The 15,750-nt window shown below is 40.6% G+C and overlaps 1 protein-coding gene across 1 annotated transcript in view; it reads right to left on the bottom strand.

Moving 5' to 3' along the window:
* Positions 1-15,750, bottom strand: part of nhsl1a (NHS-like 1a) — a 94,674-nt gene that overhangs the window by 11,024 nt on the left and 67,900 nt on the right. The window contains exons 3-5 of the mRNA XM_063007919.1: positions 6,988-7,112; positions 1,350-1,542; positions 414-545 (exon numbers count right to left, since the gene is read on the bottom strand). Of these exons, the coding sequence (XP_062863989.1) occupies positions 414-545; positions 1,350-1,542; positions 6,988-7,112 (450 nt within the window). The remainder of the gene's footprint in view (positions 1-413; positions 546-1,349; positions 1,543-6,987; positions 7,113-15,750) is intronic.

Here is a 15,750-nt window from a genome sequence, read left to right as displayed (position 1 = left end):
GGGGTGTGGCCCTCCGTGCACAGCGCTGTACCGCACTGCGCTCGTCAAGTGTAGGTGATAAGATGTTCGATTGCTGTGCACGTTTCGGAGGGGGCATGGAGCAGCCTCGCCCTCCCCAATCAGGAGCAGGGACCAGCCTTAGTGAGATGATTGATGATTGACAGGTAGAAATTGGATGCGCTAAAAGTATGAGAAAATAATTAAAAAAAAAATAATAATAATAATTTATTTCATACACCTCTTAGCAATTGACATGGAGATTTTTAATTCAATAAATTCCAAAAGCGAGTGTACCTACCCTCCCTGTTTACAGTTACATTATTATGAATAGATGCTTTTCTTAATTATAGATGTGGTTTATGGTATTAAGTGTGAGGATGTAAAAAATAAAGATCATTACATTATTAACATACCTAATTCTCTTTGGATGTTGTCAGGGACTCCGGTTATTGTTTTCCGTCGTTTTACCCTTTTTGACCTTCGTATTGTTGTGTCAGTGTTAATCACGGTACGACGAAAACTTGACTGCCGGTCAAAACTCTCTCCTACAGCAAGATACCAAAAACATATACAAAATATTATTTAAAAAATAAATAATAATAAACTTCTTAAACATCTTAACATAAAGACTGTTGTAGCAGGGCAGATCGTGCGTCATCACGTAAGTGCCATGGTTAGCCTTGCAAAAATTTTAGGTGAACCCAATTTGTGGGATGATCAACCAGGGAAGAACAATAAATCGGCTAACAAGCTGCCACAACTAAAATAGGTAGGCAGAAAATAAATGCAGTGGCCAAAATAATGGAAACATTCACAGCCAGCAATGGAAAAAGTGGATCAAAAAGGGATAGAGCTTCTCACAAGGCTAGTGTACAAGTATGACATGGGAATTTGTGTTGTTGACTTATGTTAGTCAATCAAGCCTCAATTATTGTTCCAGGTCAATCCAAAACTATTTAGTGGTCAAGGTCTGTGCAGGCTACTGGAGTTTCTTTAAATCAACCTTTTCTTGCTTTGTGCTTATGGATACTGTCATGGTAGGACAGGAAAGAACCTCCCTAAACTGTTGTTAAACTATTTTCTTCATATAATTGATTTACTACACATGTTAGCAATTGTTGTGGCTAAAACACATGAATTTACATAAATAGAAGTGGTGCCCCAATGTCCATATAGTGTATTTATATGTTATGGAAAAAGAGTCCACAGTGTTAAAACTATTATTAAAAAATAAATTAAGCCTTAAAGATTATTAAAAGTTACAAATATTATTGTTTAAAATATAACAAAAATATAAATACTGCTAATTATTAGATACATCCTAAACACATCATGCTGAAATACTAAACCTGTGATGTTGATGGGGACAATGTCAGTGGACACAGACTGAGCCTGCAGCTTCATCTTCTCCTCTGGTGTTGGTAAAGGCAGACACTTATTCCAGCTGTTATAGTGGTTTATATCACAGATGTTATCCAGTAGTGGAGTCTGAGGTCTCATAGAGTACATCAGCGTCTCCTCTTCAGCTGACGATTCTGATGACTGAACACAACACATACATTCAGACCTGCAAAACTTGCTCAGTGTTCGATTCTTGAGCCTGTGTCCCGGAAAACAAACAGAGTCATATTTAGTCATTGTCCAGGTTTAACTGATTGAGGGGAAACAAGAAATAGAAAATAAACTGAGCAACATTTAAACTCTGCTCAGACTAACGTGTGAATGAAACCTGAGAGCAGAATGCTCAGGATGGGCCAGTAAATTATTCATATGAATTTGAGACATGTTACTATGACCATTTACATGCACACACTGGCTTTGTATTTGTTTTGCTGGACTTTTACAGGACATTATTTTTTTACTTTATTATACACATTGATAAATTCTCCATATTTTAGTGCATAAACATCTGTACTTAATAGCTACTGCAATAGTTACTGAGATGAGATTGGAAGTGTGGGATGTAAAGGAGTCCTCCCATTAAAAAAAGTCTGCCATTCTCTAAAAAGAGCTGTTCACGTAAGCTAAGCGCTGTTTAAAATAGTTTTCTGAGTATAAGGTGCATAATTATACAAAAACCTGGTGGTCATCAATCTGACATTTCCCCTATCTGTCGGGTCCCTCCATTTGCATTTGTTTATCATTTAGGACAGGGTTTTTTTTAAGCGATCCACAGTTTGTCTGTGATTTTTACTGTGACCCAGGCAACACAAACGATGCATCAAAACAAAACACACTTAATTAATAAAATTGTTCCCACTGTGGTTTTGAAGATGTAACATAAAGCCTCCACAAGTGGGTGTTCCACAAAGAGGCATTAATTACAGTGGTACCTTGTAACTCGACGTCCCCTAAACCTTGAAATATTTGAAACTCGACACCCTTCGTGGAGAAAACTGTACCCTTAAACTCAACATTTTCCTTAAATTCGACGTGTTCAGCCTTAAATAAAGTATTTATTTATTTTCAGATTAACAATGAACAGCCACTTTGTTCAGCACTCGGATTGAGCGGTGTGGTGAAACATCATCAGAGTGCAAATATGAGACGAATCTGCATTATAGCGTCGTTCTGAGAAATTGTGAGAATCAGCTTTTCCGTATTTAAAACGCTTATCGTAAAAATAAAGCTTAACGTGGATTAATGTACTAAAAGAATAAGACAGGACACTAAACTTCTCTTAATTATTATGGCTCATAAATTCTCTCCACTAATGAAATTCCTCGCTCGTTGTTTTAGTACAATAAGTCTATATAAAAACACTGAAATACAATTGAAAACAGTTAGAAATGAATACAAAAATACAATAAAACCTGCTCTTTACTTCTTTATTGTTTCCTTACGCTTTTAAATGTGGAGATGCTCTTGGATTACTGTAATCTGTTTAGTAAAGGCGCATTCACAGGCGGTGCACAAACGGTGAAAAAAGTGGAAAAGCATACTCATGTTTATTTATTGCATTTTTATATTGGTTTTTTAACTGTTTTGCAATTACATTTCAATGTTTTTATATTATAATTCTGTTATTTTCAGTATGTAAGTGTCAAAAACATTTGCCTTCAATATATGCAGTTCCACGGGACCATGGAACGCATTAACAGGTTTCCCCATACATCCCTGACGGAAAAAATACCTTGAAACTCAACGCCTTTTAAACTCAACGCCACTCCTAGAACCAATTAACGTCGAGTTTCAAGGTATCACTGTATTATTAATTTTCTCTGTGACCCATTTTTTGGTGTTATTTATTTATTTATTTTTTTTAAACTTTTTTGGGGGGTTTTAAAAACCCTGGTATACACAATGTAACGAAAAGCCTCCACAAGGGGGCGTTTGTCCGCAAGTTCATTTTGTGTTTATGTGCCTGTTAAAATTAATTTATTTAATTATTATTATTTTCCTCTGCAACCAATATATTTTGTATGTTAAAGAGGGGCCCGTGATAGCTCAGTGGTTAAGGTACTGGACTAATAAACAAAAGGTTGCCGGTTCAAGCCCCGCCACCACCAAGTTGCCACTGTTGGGTTCCTGAGCAAGGCCCTTAACCCTCAATTGCTCATTGTGTTCCGCTCATTGTGTAAGTCGCTTTGGATAAAAGCGTCTGCTAAATGCTGAAAATGTAAATATATATGTTAAAGCAATAAGCCACGAGAGATCGTGCGTTACTGCGATTTTATCACATTTACTTTACATTTTCAGCATTTAGCAGACGCCTTTATCCAAAGCGACTTACATTACAGTTACAGTATACAGTCCGAGCAATTGAGCGTTAAGTGCCTTGCTCAAGGGCCCAACAGCAGCAACCTGGCATTGGTGGGGCTTAACCCAGCGACCCTCTGATCACTGGTCCAGTACCTTAACCACTAGGCTAAAGCTGGCCCAAAACGTCTAAAACGTCTTTCCCCGTGATAAAATCATAGCAGTAAAGCACGGCCTCGAGTGGCTTATTGCTTTTATAAAACAGTGGTCAACATAAAATATAATAAAATACAACAATGTTCAATTTATAAATGTTTTTATTTACAAAAACACTTACAAAAAGCATTCTTCCGCGACCCCAGGTAGTTTGTTAACAGTGTTGCTAGGCAACATGAGGGCGAACATAACATTCACTTTTTCTTTTCAGTGGCGTATTAATATGGAATGATGTGAGGTGGTCATAGGTGTGCGTTTATCGGGGATTTTACAACAGCTTCGAACATGGCTCAGCCAATCAGATTTTAGGACCGGAACTATCCGTTTTATAAAGTGTAATATACAGTATATGCAGTGTATGTATAAAACCAAACCACAGTTCATACAAAGCAGTAAGGCTAGGGTCATACTGAAGGCCAGTGGGTAATACAATTGCTTTAAGCTTAGTAAAATCAATTTTACTCTATGTTGCACTGGCAGGGCAAGATGTTTCAGGTCCCAAATGCACTACAACGACAAACTGAATTCTAAGCACTAAAGCAAGTGGTGCTGTGAATGCTTATTTGTTTGTTTATAGTTTATTAGGATTTTTACATGTTTTACACTTTGGTTACATTCATGACAGGAACGGTAGTCACTCATTACACACAAGGTCCATCAGTTCACAAGGTTATATCAAACACAGTCATGGACAATTTAGTGTCTCCAATTTACCTCACTTGCATGTCTTTGGACTGTGGGAGGAAACCGGAGCTCCCGGAGGAAACCCACACAGACATGGGGAGAACATGCAAACTCCACACAGAAAGGACCCGGACCGTCCCACCTGGGGATCGAACCGAGGACCTTCTTGCTGTGAGGCAACCGTGCTACCCACTTAGCCACCGTGCCACCCCAATGCTTATTTGGCTGTGAAACATATAAAGAGACGTTTTATGTATACATACTTGCACTGAGTGTATTTCTAGCCTTATTAGCACAATGTTTTATAAACATGTAAATGTCTAAATCTACAGCATTCTGTCTATAGTATAACTGGCTAACAACAAGCACTGTGTAGTATGAATGAATGACACAGCTACAAGGTCTAGTACCAACAGCAATAGTTGTACCTTTTTCCTCCAAGGGTTTAAGTGACAGCAGAGAGAGAGGCAAGATTCTGACAAGGAGTCTAGTACTCTAGACCACTTTATTCAAGAAAAACAAAAAAAATGAGAAAATTATGGTAAACATGGTTTGTGACAAAGGTGATATAAGCCGAATCACTGCACTAGAGGGCAGTACAAAGCAAGATTTTACACTGAGGAGTCACATTCTCAAATATGGTGGATAATTGCTTTACTCAATTAGAGATAACTGTAAATTATGTATTCATAAGTACATTGACGCTCAGGTGAATTGTCAAACCTGTAACATACAGTAGAGGCCAAAAATAAAAATGTAAGAAAGAGATTTTAAGTGGAGTTAAGTGGAGACCTGGAGAGGCCTACAAGGAGGTGGAGGATTGCAACGCAAGACTGAATGAATCAATCAGTCCATGTTATCCCTTTTCCCAGAAGGACAATGCTCTGTGCCACGTAGCCAGGTCAATCACAATGTGGATGGATGACCGCCAGATCAACACCTTGTCATGGCCAGTCCAGTCTCCAGACCTAAACCATACGTCCTCTTTTTCCCGGACATGTCCTCTTTTTGAGATCTAAAAAATGCGTCCGGCCGGATTCGGATTCGGCTTTTCTAGTCTGCACTTGCTATTCTGTATGTATGGTTTTGCATTGGTTTGTTTTTAGGTCTTTTAAGGAGTGCATCTGTTTTGTTAAAATAAGTCTGATTTTCACGTGCACGTACTAACACAGAGGCTCTCGTCAACATCGTGATGGCGCTGCATTCTGTGGAAATTGCTCAGCAAGCACTAGAAGACACATCTTACTGCTGGGTTTCTACTGATGGGAGCAAGTAATGAAAGTGAATCAAATTAAAGTTAAAACCACTCCTAATAAGTCGGCTGATACGATTGTACAATACATCAAAGAAACAAAAAAAATAAAGGGATTTTTATTCATAGGTGACAACTGTTTTTTAATTTGTTGTTATTATTGTTTAGGGCTTAACGCTGAATGTGAAGGAATAAGATTATCTGACCATAAAGGCCCTTGTTAAAGAGCAGCTGTACATTTATTAAAGTTCAGTAACACAGCTGGATGGTTATTGACTTATTTGTCAACTATTTAAACCTCTACCCCATACACATTGCCATGGTGTCACCAACGACATTAAATAACCCCCCCCCCCCCCCCCCTCCTTCCCCGAACCAGGCGCCCTCTTTTTTAAAAACCAAAATATGGTCACCCTACCTAAACTCCACTGTAAACCTCTGCCACATGTTCAAGAGTAAGATTACTGGTCAAAAGACATCAAACGAAGATGAAATTTGTGGATATTTCACAATGTTTTAATTTCTTTCTTGACCAAAAAGCCTAGAAAAAGATAACTAATACGCCAGCAGGAATTTGGATTTGCCTGCAGAATTCTGGGACTCAGTTCTACAGAGTGAGGATTCAAAACTGGAACTGTTTGGCCATATTGATCAGCAATTTATCTGGCAAAAATGCAAGACTTAAAAACTGAAGAATACTTTCATCATGATTAAACATGGAGGTGGGTCAGTGATGATGTGGGGGTGTTTTTCTGCTGCGGGAACTGGCAATCTTGACCATGTGGATCACAGATTCATAGAAATACCAAGGCATTCTAACAAGGGAATAGTTTTGCCTTCTGTGGCTAAATTGAGCATTGATGATGATTGGACTTTCCAGCAAGACAACAATAACAAGCATGTTTCCAATTCAACCAAAGCTTGGATAAGAAATAAGACATAAACTATTCTGGAATGTCACTCTCAGTCTTCATATTTAAATCCTATAGAAAATATTTTGGGGGGGGGGGGGGGGGGGGGGCATAAAGAAGGCAGTTCTAGCATGAAAGCCATTACACCTCAATAAGCTGGACACTTCTGCATATTTTTATTTTATATATATTGAATATTTATACATGTGCATTAATATCGTTTACCTTTTTCTTTTTCTTTGTCCCATCCTGGTCCAACTGCCTATCAGACAGTGTGGGTGAAGAAAACGCTGGACTTTGAGAGGAGTACTGGGAACTACAAAAGCCATCTTTTCTCAGCTTGTCACATTCTGATTGGGGAGAAAACACATGGGTTGTCAACTGTGGTTACAGTAAGTTATTTCAATCAAGATTCCATAACTAAAATCAACACTGTTTAGCAAAATAAATGTGCTTTGTAAATTCCAGAGCAAATGCCAAATTGAAATGATATGTTATACTTTCATGCACCCCCACCACAACATATTTATTTTAAAACATAAAAAGTCTTAATATGTAACCATAAGTAAGTTTAACCATCAACAATTGACTGTCAGTTATAAGTAAAAAGAATTTGACTAACTGTTCATCCTTCATTTCTCCTTCAATCTCATTAAAATAAATGTAAAAATTTTTTATAATAAAAATACTTTTTTTTTTTTAAATACATTTTTCCCCTTTTTCTCCCCCTTTAGCGCATCCAATTGTTCAATTTGCATCGTGCTTCCTCTCTGTCTATGCCGAACCCTGCCCTGACCGAGGAGATCGAAGCTAACCCATATCACCTCCGAAACATGGGCAGCAGCTGGATGCATTTTTGCCACCCACACATTGATGAGTGTGGCGCCACCTAGCGTTGCATGCGGAGAGACACACCCGTAGGGCACTCTTCCTCATCTCTGTACAGGCGCCTCTAATCAGCCGGCAAATCTGCGCCACTTGAGCGGCCTTGTCCTAATACTTTTATCCATTTTGTATTTACCTATCCAGTGTATTCACCCTTTAGATGATGTCGTGTAGTTTTAAAAATATTAAACCCAGGTATTTTTTTGATAAATTGCTTTAACAATAGTGCAATGAATTAAGTGAAGCTATTTATCATGAACCACTGGCACATACTTATTACTTTATTTCAGCTTTTCCCCGAGCCAAAACACTTTTTTTAATTATTGTTTTTCTTCCCAGGTCCAGGATAATTATGTTGTCATTTCAGCTCACAATACTTTACTGCTATCATCTTAAAAACCCAATTCAATCTAATACAAACTAATATAATGTTACCTGGAGCACTGCAAATGAGCAATGTTACTTTTGCTTATTCTGTCTATTGACTAAAAAGCATAGTTTTTGTCCTTGCAAGGAGGAATCCTATATTCTTAAAACATGACATTAGAAAAAATACACATCCAGAGCTTGTTGATTAGTGTTAACGGAAATACTGTAAAGCTGGCTAACTGGTAATGAACTTGCTCTTCGATCATGCCTGAACGCAAGTGTGAGCTGCCTGGCCTAAATTCTCAACACAGATTTTTTTGTTTTAGACACAGTCCCTGTGGGAATAAAGGGAAAAGTATATTCAGGACTCGTACAGTACAAAATAGAAACAAGTCATGGCAGGATACTTGAAAAAGCTTTTGCTTTGTCCTCATAACTAACACGATGAATTTACATGTAGTAGAGTTTTAGGAGTTTTCAATACTGCTCCCATTAGGGGTGGGTCTATCATTTATTTTTGACAGCCAATGATTAGCATTATATATATTATATATATATATACTGTATATACAGTGTATCACAAAAGTGAGTACACCCCTCACATTTCTGCAAATATTTCATTATATCTTTTCATGGGACAACACTATAGACATGAAACTTGGATATAACTTAGAGTAGTCAGTGTACAGCTTGTATAGCAGTGTAGATTTACTGTCTTCTGAAAATAACTCAACACACAGCCATTAATGTCTAAATAGCTGGCAACATAAGTGAGTACACCCCACAGTGAACATGTCCAAATTGTGCCCAAATGTGTCGTTGTCCCTCCCTGGTGTCATGTGTCAAGGTCCCAGGTGTAAATGGGGAGCAGGGCTGTTAAATTTGGTGTTTTGGGTACAATTCTCTCATACTGGCCACTGGATATTCAACATGGCACCTCATGGCAAATAACTCTCTGAGGATGTGAGAAATAGAATTGTTGCTCTCCACAAAGATGGCCTGGGCTATAAGAAGATTGCTAACACCCTGAAACTGAGCTACAGCATGGTGGCCAAGGTCATACAGCAGTTTTCCAGGACGGGTTCCACTCGGAACAGGCTTCGCCAGGGTCGACCAAAGAAGTTGAGTCCACGTGTTCGGCGTCATATCCAGAGGTTGGCTTTAAAAAATAGACACATAAGTGCTGCCAGCATTGCTGCAGAGGTTGAAGACGTGGGAGGTCAGCCTGTCAGTGCTCAGACCATACGCCGCACACTGCATCAACTCGGTCTGCATGGTCGTCATCCCAGAAGGAAGCTGACGCACAAGAAAGCCCGCAAACAGTTTGCTGAAGACAAGCAGTCCAAGAACATGGATTACTGGAATGCCCTGTGGTCTGACGAGACCAAGATAAACTTGTTTGGCTCAGATGGTGTCCAGCATGTGTGGCGGCACCCTGGTGAGAAGTACCAAGACAACTGTATCTTGCCTACAGTCAAGCATGGTGGTGGTAGCATCATGGTCTTGGGCTGCATGAGTGTTGCTGGCACTGGGGAGCTGCAGTTCATTGAGGGAAACATGAATTCCAACATGTACTGTGACATTCTGAAACAGAGCATGATCCCCTCCCTTCGAAAACTGGGCCTCATGGCAGTTTTCCAACAGGATAACGACCCCAAACACAACCTCCAAGATGACAACTGCCTTGCTGAGGAAGCTGAAGGTAAAGGTGATGGACTAAACCCAATTGAGCACCTGTGGCGCATCCTCAAGTGGAAGGTGGAGGAGTTCAAGGTGTCTAACATCCACCAGCTCCGTGATGTCATCATGGAGAAGTGGAAGAGGATTCCAGTAGCAACCTGTGCAGCTCTGGTGAATTCCATGCCCAGGAGGGTTAAGGCAGTGCTGGATAATAATGGTGGTCACACAAAATATTGACACTTTGGGCACAATTTGGACATGTTCACTGTGGGGTGTACTCACTTATGTTGCCAGCCATTTAGACATTAATGGCTGTGTGTTGAGTTATTTTCAGAAGACAGTAAATCTACACTGCTATACAAGTTGTACACTGACTACTCTAAGTTATATCCAAGTTTTATTTCTATAGTGTTGTCCCATGAAAAGATATAATAAAATATTTGCAGAAATGTGAGGGGTGTACTCACTTTTGTGATACACTGTATATATATACAGTGTATCCATCATGGAGCTGGTGGATGTTAGACACCTTGAACTCCTCCACCTTCCACTTGAGGATGCGCCACAGGTGCTCAATTGGGTTTAGTCCATCACCTTTACCTTCAGCTTCCTCAGCAAGGCAGTTGTCATCTTGGAGGTTGTGTTTGGGGTCGTTATCCTGTTGGAAAACTGCCATGAGGCCCAGTTTTCGAAGGGAGGGGATCATGCTCTGTTTCAGAATGTCACAGCACATGTTGGAATTCATGTTTCCCTCAATGAACTGCAGCTCCCCAGTGCCAGCAACACTCATGCAGCCCAAGACCATGATGCTACCACCACCATGCTTGACTGTAGGCAAGATACAGTTGTCTTGGTACTTCTCACCAGGGCGCCGCCACACATGCTGGACACCATCTGAGCCAAACAAGTTTATCTTGGTCTCGTCAGACCACAGGGCATTCCAGTAATCCATGTTCTTGGACTGCTTGTCTTCAGCAAACTGTTTGCGAGCTTTCTTGTGCGTCAGCTTCCTTCTGGGATGACGATCATGCAGACCGAGTTGATGCAGTGTGCGGCGTATGGTCTGAGCACTGACAGGCTGACCTCCCACATCTTCAACCTCTGCAGCAATGCTGGCAGCACTCATGTGTCTATTTTTTAAAGCCAACCTCTGGATATGACGCCGAACACGTGGACTCAACTTCTTTGGTCGACCCTGGCGAAGCCTGTTCCGAGTGGAACCTGTCCTGGAAAACCGCTGTATGACCTTGGCCACCATGCTGTAGCTCAGTTTCAGGGTGTTAGCAATCTTCTTATAGCCCAGGCCATCGTTGTGGAGAGCAACAATTCTATTTCTCACATCCTCAGAGAGTTCTTTGCCATGAGGTGCCATGTTGAATATCCAGTGGCCAGTATGAGAGAATTGTACCCAAAACACCAAATGTAACAGCCCTGCTCCCCATTTACACCTGGGACCTTGACACATGACACCAGGGAGGGACAACGACACATTTGGGCACAATTTGGACATGTTCACTGTGGGGTGTACTCACTTATGTTGCCAGCTATTTAGACATTAATGGCTGTGTGTTGAGTTATTTTCAGAAGACAGTAAATCTACACTGCTATACAAGTTGTACACTGACTACTCTAAGTTATATCCAAGTTTCATGTCTATAGTGTTGTCCCATGAAAAGATATAATGAAATATTTGCAGAAATGTGAGGGGTGTACTCACTTTTGTGATACACTGTATATATATATATATATATATATATATATATATATATATATATATATATCATTGAGATCATTGACAAGCTCCTCCCGTGTAATTCTGGGCTGACCTCACCTTTCTCAGAATCATTCTTACCCCACCAGGTGAGATCTTGCATGGAGCTCCAGAGTGAGGGTGATTGACTGTGATCTTGTATTTCTTCCATTTTCGAATTATCGCACCAACAGTGGTCTCTTTCTCACCAAGCTTCTTGCTGATGGTCTTGTAGCCCATTCCAGCCTTGTGCAGATCTACAATCTTGTCCCTGATGTCCTTTGATAGCTCTTTGGTCTTGCCCATGGTGGTCAAGAGATTTGAACGGAAGAAACTGATTCTGTGACAGGAGTCTTTTATACAAGGACAGGACTAATTTGTGTGCCTCATGGGCACATAACCGGTCTGTGGGGGTCAGAATTCTTGCTGGCTGGTAGGGGATCAAATACTTATTTCCCTTAATTAAATACCAATTAATTTATAACTTTTATTTAATGTTTTTTTTCTGGATTTTTTGTTGATATTCTGTCTCTCTCTGTTAAAATAAACCTTGCATAAAAATTATAGACTGTTCAAGTCTTTGTAAGGGGATAAACTTACAAAATCAGCAGGGGATCAAATACTTATTTCCCCCACTGTATATATATATATATATATATATATATATACCGCTCTTAATTTGCTTCAGCTGTTATGTGTTATAAAACCATCACACAGAGCACAGCTGAAGCAAATCATGTTGTAACCCAACCTTAGGTCATATGGACTAGATTTTAAGAACTGCAGTATTATGTAGGGTTGTTATGTGTTATAAAACCACCACACAGAGCACAGCTGAAGCAAATCATGTTGTAACCCAACCTTAGGTCATATGGACTAGATTTTAAGAACTGCAGTATTATGTAGGGTTGTATAATTATTATTATTATTATGTACTGTATTATAATGTATTATAATGTATCAATACCATTTTTTCCCAACCGAGTACAAGTACAAGTACATGTATTTTTGTACTTGCCGATACCGATACCAATACCAATACCTATTTAGAATGATGGAGTTAATGAGTTAATGGAGTTAATGAGTTGGAGGTTAATAAATATTTTTGCAATGTTGGTGTTTTGTTGTTATGTTTTGTAGAGAACGATCAGGTCAGAAATACTGTAAAACGTGTGTGTGCCGGTGTATTCTGATATAAACTACAGTGTATCACAAAAGTGAGTACACCCCTCACATTTCTGCAGATATTTAAGTATATCTTTTCATGGGACAACACTGACAAAATGACACTTTGACACAATGAAAAGTAGTCTGTGTGCAGCTTAAATAACAGTGTAAATTTATTCTTCCCTCAAAATAACTCAATATACAGCCATTAATGTCTAAACCACTGGCAACAAAAGTGAGTACACCCCTTAGTGAAAGTTCCTGAAGTGTCAATATTTTTTGTGGCCACCATTATTTCCCAGAACTGCCTTAACTCTCCTGGGCATGGAGTTTACCAGAGCTTCACAGGTTGCCACTGGAATGCTTTTCCACTCCTCCATGTCGACATCACGGAGCTGGCGGATATTCGAGACTTTCCGCTTGAGGATGCCCCAAAGATGTTCTATTGGGTTTAGGTCTGGAGACATGCTTGGCCAGTCCATCACCTTTACCCTCAGCCTCTTCAATAAAGCAGTGGTCGTCTTAGAGGTGTGTTTGGGGTCATTATCATGCTGGAACACTGCCCTACGACCCAGTTTCCGGAGGGAGGGGATCATGCTCTGCTTCAGTATTTCACAGTACATATTGGCGTTCATGTGTCCCTCAATGAAATGTAACTCCCCAACACCTGCTGCACTCATGCAGCCCCAGACCATGGCATTCCCACCACCATGCTTGACTGTAGGCATGACACACTTATCTTTGTACTCCTCACCTGATTGCCGCCACACATGCTTGAGACCATCTGAACCGAACAAATTAATCTTGGTCTCATCAGACCATAGGACATGGTTCCAGTAATCCATGTCCTTTGTTGACATGTCTTCAGCAAACTGTTTGCGGGCTTTCTTGTGTAGAGACTTCAGAAGAGGCTTCCTTCTGGGGTGACAGCCATGCAGACCAATTTGATGTAGTGTGCGGCGTATGGTCTGAGCACTGACAGGCTGACCCCCCACCTTTTCAATCTCTGCAGCCGCTGACAGCACTCCTGCGCCTATCTTTCAAAGACAGCAGTTGGATGTGACGCTGAGCACGTGCACTCAGCTTCTTTGGACGACCAACGCGAGGTCTGTTCTGAGTGGACCCTGCTCTTTTAAAACGCTGGATGATCTTGGCCACTGTGCTGCAGCTCAGTTTCAGGGTGTTGGCAATCTTCTTGTAGCCTTGGCCATCTTCATGTAGCGCAACAATTCGTCTTTTAAGATCCTCAGAGAGTTATTTGCCATGAGGTGCCATGTTGGAACTTTCAGTGACCAGTATGAGAGAGTGTGAGAGCTGTACTACTAAATTGAACACACCTGCTCCCTATGCACACCTGAGACCTAGTAACACTAACGAGTCACATGACATTTTGGAGGGAAAATGACAAGCAGTGCTCAATTTGGACATTTAGGGGTGTAGTCTCTTAGGGGTGTACTCACTTTTGTTGCCGGTGGTTTAGACATTAATGGCTGTATATTGAGTTATTTTGAGGGAAGAATAAATGTACACTGTTATATAAGCTGCACAGACTACTTTTCATTGTGTCAAAGTGTCATTTTGTCAGTGTTGTCCCATGAAAAGATATACTTACATATCTGCAGAAATGTGAGGGGTGTACTCACTTTTGTGATACACTGTATATTATCCCCCTGTCCCACCTGTTTACACTCCTCTCCTGCGTTTCCCCTCACACCGTATCCTGCGTTCTCATTGGCTGTTCGACATGTCACTCATTCCCAGTCGCACATCTCAGATCAGATATCTGACATGCTAGAAAACTCGATCCGGTCGCCGAGCGCTCGGCGAGCCGGTCGGATCGAGTTGTTGGATAGTTCACACTTAGCGATTGAGAGCTGAGTTTTGATCGCCGAGTTGCTCCCGAGCCGGCAAATCTAGCACTGACCAGTCGCCGAGCGAAAATCAGGGCAAAAATCGTGTAGTGTGAACTAGGCATAACCCAGCAACGTGCACTAGGCACACGGTATCGGATGTTTAGTATCGGAGCCTCGTTTGCGAGTACAAGTACAAGTTAATGAGCGCGGTATCGGGCAAATACCCGATACCAGTATCGGTACTCATGCATCTCTAATTTTGTTTATGCATTTTCTCCCCCTTTTCTCCCGACTTTAGCCTATCCAATTACCCAATTGCATTATGCTTCCTCTCTACTAATTTTGATCTCCATCCTGGTTGAGAAGAACCGAGACTGACACATGCCCCCTCAGACACGTTTGCAGTAGTCGACTGCATCTTTTCACCTGCACAAGGCGAGTTCATATGTGGATTAGCTTTGTGTATGGAGAGCCACATCCTGATCACATTATCCCTCGTCTCTGTGCAGACGGCATCAACCAGCCAGCAGAAGTCGTAATTGCATCAGTTATAAGGAATCTCCGTCCGGCTCCCACCCTGTATGAACAACAGCCAATCGTTGTTCGTGTAGGCACCCAGCCTGCCGCTAACATGTCAGTATTAACAAATTATCCTCCTACTCTAAATACTAAATCATTCATCTTCTGTGTTTATTTACTGCATCAATTAACAGACAAGACTTTATTCAAAGCTTGATCTAGCCCTTTTTTTTTTTTTCTTTTTCTTTAATGGGGGGGTGGGTGGGTGGGAGTATTTCCGATTTATTTCAAATTGCAACTGTATGCCTTATTTTACGACTCTTATGGCAACAGGTATAGCAGTAACAGATCTTGTACAGGTCAGTGTGTTAGTAGCTCAAAAGATAAAGAAGCAGGGATGGAACAGGTGTGAAGGATCTATTAATCCCATAGCAGAAGGTACTTAACTGGTGACCTGACTACAACTCTGGATCTCTACAAACACACACACACACACACACACACATAGAATATCTAAAAACAATGCAATCATAATACTGCACCTATGTAAAGAGTTCTTGGCCTGTCGATTTTGAATCGCAGACAGCTAGGCACCCATACAGTTTGCTGTGCCAGAGAGAGAACAGGTCAAATGGGTTTCATTAATGCCATGCATCAATGACCTCTGCTGTTTGGTCAAGGTACCTGCACTAGCAGTGGGGTATAAGTAGAGATCTTAGAATTTCTCTTAATGTTCTGTATATGCTCTATAAAATTCAGCAACTG

Source organism: Trichomycterus rosablanca, chromosome 13, assembly GCF_030014385.1.
Source record: "Trichomycterus rosablanca isolate fTriRos1 chromosome 13, fTriRos1.hap1, whole genome shotgun sequence".
Taxonomy (NCBI): Eukaryota; Metazoa; Chordata; class Actinopteri; order Siluriformes; family Trichomycteridae; genus Trichomycterus; species Trichomycterus rosablanca.
This window is presented reverse-complemented; position numbering and strand designations above follow the sequence as displayed.